At 43.0% G+C, this 1,697-nt stretch overlaps 1 protein-coding gene across 1 annotated transcript; it reads right to left on the reverse strand.

Annotated features, from left to right (window-relative positions):
• Positions 1-7: 7 nt before the first annotated feature.
• Positions 8-1,298, reverse strand: LOC121918632 (zinc finger protein 501-like; the record flags this gene model as incomplete). The annotated part of the gene is made up of 1 exon (XM_042444648.1): positions 8-1,298. A coding segment is annotated over exon 1 (1,240 nt), but the record flags the coding sequence as incomplete, so codon positions are not given.
• Positions 1,299-1,697: the final 399 nt, after the last annotated feature.

The raw sequence follows: 1,697 nt of genomic DNA on the forward strand, positions 1-1,697 counted from the left end.
TTCTCACATTCCATGCATTTATAAGGTTTCTCCCCTGTGTGGGTTCTCTGATGTGAACGTAGATCTTTACTGTCACTGAAGCTCTTCTCACATTCCATGCATTTATATGGTTTCTCCCCTGTGTGGGTTCTTTGATGTGAACGTAGACTTCCACTCCGACTGAAGCTCTGTCCACATTCCATGCATTTATATGGTTTCTCCCCTGTGTGAGTTCTCTGATGTGAACGTAGATCTCTACTGTCACTGAAGCTCTTCCCACATTCCATGCATTTATACGGTTTCTCCCCTGTGTGGGTTCTTTGATGTGTATGTAGACTTCCACTCTGACTGAAGCTCTTCCCACATTCCATGCATTTATAAGGTTTCTCTCCTGTGTGAGTTCTTTCATGTGAATGTAGATGTCCACTCTGACTGAAGCTCTTCCCACATTCCATGCATTTATAGGGTTTCTCCCCTGTGTGGGTTCTTTGATGTTTATGTAGAGTTCCACTGTCACAGAAGTTCTTCTGGCATTCCATGCATATATAAGGTTTCTCCCCTGTGTGAGTTCTTTGATGTAAACATAGACTTCCACTCTGACTGAAGCTCTTCCCACATTCCATGCATTTATAAGGTTTCTCTCCTGTGTGAGTTCTTTGATGTAAACATAGACTTCCACTCTGACTGAAGCTCTGTCCACATTCCATGCATTTATAAGGCTTCTCTCCTGTGTGAGTTCTTTGATGTAAACATAGACTTCCACTCTGACTGAAGCTCTTCCCACATTCCATGCATTTATAGGGTTTCTCCCCTGTGTGGGTTCTTTGATGTTTATGTAGAGTTCCACCCTCACTGAAGCTCTTCCCACATTCCATGCATTTATAAGGTTTCTCTTCTGTGTGGGTCCTCTGATGGGGACTGAGATGTTCACTCTTACTGAAGGCCTTCCCACATTCCATGAATTTGTATTTCTCCCCTGTGTGAGTGCTTTGATGTTTATGTAGATCTCCATTGTGACTGAAGCTCTTCCCACATTCCATGCATTTGTCTGGTTTCTCTCCCATGGAAACACTGAAGTGTGTGTTTAATTGTGATTTGCATTTGCCCTTTCTCCCACAGACAGGACACTCTTCTTGATCTGAGCCTGAAGCGAGATGTTCAGAAAGTTTGGCATCCTGAGAGGCAGAGGAGTTGTTCTTCTCATTTTGCCTTTGGTTTCCCCTGCTTCTTTTCAGTTCCTTCTGATTTCCAAACTCCACAATTTCCATTGACGTCGCAGGTGGCTTCTCATAGTTCTCTCTCTGCTGCTCATTAGCTGCTTCAGGAAAAATTAGAACCAATTAGGAGCCAAGCACAGAATCAATCTGAATTACATTATTTTATATTCTCCCTATTCCATTAAACGTGATTTACTTCCCTTTGGAATATGAGACTCTCTCAGACAAGAAATCACCCATTCCGTTCTGGTCAATTTCCCCCTTAGCTCCAATAGACTCAGATGTTCATCCTCATGTTATACAAGAGGAGTGTCCAGTTCCAGAAGCTTCTGAGAAGCAAAGGAAACTCAACAGGTCTAGCAAGACTAGAGAAAGAAGACTCCCTGAAATGGGAAAATGAACTTCCTAGTGCCAGTCTTTTCTATCTGTCCCAAGTCAAAGGAAGTCCCTGGTAAGACAGAAAAGGGAAGGAGGACCAAGGGCAGTTCTACAAGTATGAAT

The sequence above is a fragment of the Sceloporus undulatus genome, unplaced genomic scaffold, assembly GCF_019175285.1.
Source record: "Sceloporus undulatus isolate JIND9_A2432 ecotype Alabama unplaced genomic scaffold, SceUnd_v1.1 scaffold_20555, whole genome shotgun sequence".
NCBI classification, from domain to species: domain Eukaryota; kingdom Metazoa; phylum Chordata; class Lepidosauria; order Squamata; family Phrynosomatidae; genus Sceloporus; species Sceloporus undulatus.